Consider the following 1,909-nt stretch of genomic DNA (forward strand, 5'->3'; position numbering starts at 1 on the left):
GTTTGGGAAATTAAAACACATATATGTAAATTATTACCTGGACAAAGCAACGGGGCTTTAAACATTATACTTTTTGTATTTAATTTCTGCATCCTTTTCTGTATGCCAGACTCTCTGGTACATGAGCCTCTGTGAGGGGAGTTTCTGTTTGCCTCTCCTTGGGGTAAATATACCCAGGGAAGCAAACACTAAGATTCATTTCACAGTGGGTGCTTTCTCTTTGAGGGGGAAGAACTAAGAAGAAACTGAAAACAGCAAGCTCCTAAGAAGCTGGAAACTAGACACTGCCACAAGTCAGTTTTCCTGGGAACTGACATGGTTGGAACAAAGATTTCCAGGTGTCTGGCCAGCAGAGCAGATCTATGAAAAGAATTTAGGGGATGGACTGTGGTCCTTCCTTTGACTGGAACAACCTGAAAGCCGACTAGACCCTAAACTCTAGAACGGTAGGGTGTCCCAAAGGTCACTTTAAAACCATGATAATTGAAAAAATCTATTCTTTCTTCCACGGAAAACCCTCCATTTCTAGATGGAGTCAGCAAGCTTCAGGTGTGCCTACATTCATGTCTCTTAGTGGGTTGGGCACACGAACTAGAGCCAGGTCGTCATCCCTCAAGGGCACTAGTATTGCATGGAAAAACTCAAATGCCGCCCCTTTATCCTAAGGTGTGTGACAGGTCTTGTCACCCGCACAGCCAGCCGCTGGTGGATTTAGAGGAGCCAGCATTCCAGCCCGCCCAGACATCCACGCTCTCCTTCGCCCGCACCCAGCCCTGCCAGCCAACTCTCCAGGGTACAAAGTACAGCCGGGACGCGGGCGGAGCCCTTCCGAGCGGAGGGCAGCCTTATCTTTCCCGAGTGAATACCTAGATGGATTTCCAATACCGTGCCTGGCACGTTCCGGAGGAAGTGTCCAGCTCCTCCTGAGCTCCCAGCCTCGCGCCCGGGGTTTCTACAGTAGCTATTCCCGTGGGAGACGCGGGAGGGGGGGGGCTGTGGGCCCCACAAGCTTTCGTAAGATTGGCAGCGGTTCATTCAGACCTCTGAAGCCCCTCGCCCGCGAGGGCGGCCCTGAGCCGAGCGACTCAGGATCCCTAGAGCATAATCGTGGCTCTTCCTGCTCGCTACGCTCCCGGCTCAGGACCAGTTTCCGCGACTCCAAGAGTATTCGCGTGGGCACTTGTGCAGTGGCAGAGCCCAAAGGGAGCAGGACCGCGCGGAGAACGTCAGCGCGCCGCCAGACCGCATGCACTCTGCACAGGCCTCCTACGCGTCGGGCTGGAGGTAGAGCGCCTTGGAAGGAGCCCCTTAGCTCCCTCGGCAGGTCTGAAGGGCAGGGCCAGCGGGGTGGGAGGTGGGAATTAATGGTCCCGGAGAGAGCATCCCTGGAGAGCTGCTAGGGTTCTCCCCAGGAGGGGGCAGCAACTGAGGGAAACTGAGATCAACTCCAGATAGCCATGTTTGGAGTTCCTTTCAGCCTTTGCTTGGGGTCGGAGTTGGGTGGGGTGGGACGGAATTTGCACCCTAGGAGCCCAGCTTCAGGTAGGCGGAGACACTCCCCTGAACCCTCTGGGGGGCGCGTAAAGGTACCGACGGGGAGCGTTTAAGCTGCTCCTCTAGTTGAGCCTGGAAGGAAAAATTGGGGGAGGGAGAACAAACCTCCTAGGTGCCCCCCCCGCCCCTTCGTAGTTGCTGACGCGCTGGTGGTGCCTATTAATCATTCACCAGTCCAGGGCTGCGCCAGTTAGCGGCCGTGCCGTGCGGGGCTCTAGCCCCCTGGCCGCTTCTCTCCAAGCTCCTGTGTGCCCAGACGCCCCGGAGCGGCCAGAGGCAGCTCGCAGGCAGCCGCCGGGCTATGAGTCCTGCCGGCGCTGGTAAGAGCTGCTTTCTCCGCCGCCGCTGCGCTCTA

General features: G+C 56.5%; 1 protein-coding gene across 1 annotated transcript in view; it reads left to right on the forward strand.

The window, feature by feature from the left end:
* The first annotated feature begins 678 nt into the window (after window positions 1-678).
* The window catches only part of Sstr1 (somatostatin receptor 1), a 6,002-nt gene continuing 4,771 nt past the window's right edge, over window positions 679-1,909 (forward strand). Inside the window, exon 1 of the mRNA XM_010632650.2 lies at window positions 679-1,284. Coding sequence (XP_010630952.2) covers window positions 1,247-1,284 — 38 coding nt within the window. The 5' untranslated portion in view covers window positions 679-1,246. The remainder of the gene's footprint in view (window positions 1,285-1,909) is intronic.

This window comes from Fukomys damarensis, unplaced genomic scaffold, assembly GCF_012274545.1.
Source record: "Fukomys damarensis isolate Sample0158 unplaced genomic scaffold, DMR_v1.0_HiC HiC_scaffold_17, whole genome shotgun sequence".
NCBI lineage: Eukaryota > Metazoa > Chordata > Mammalia > Rodentia > Bathyergidae > Fukomys > Fukomys damarensis.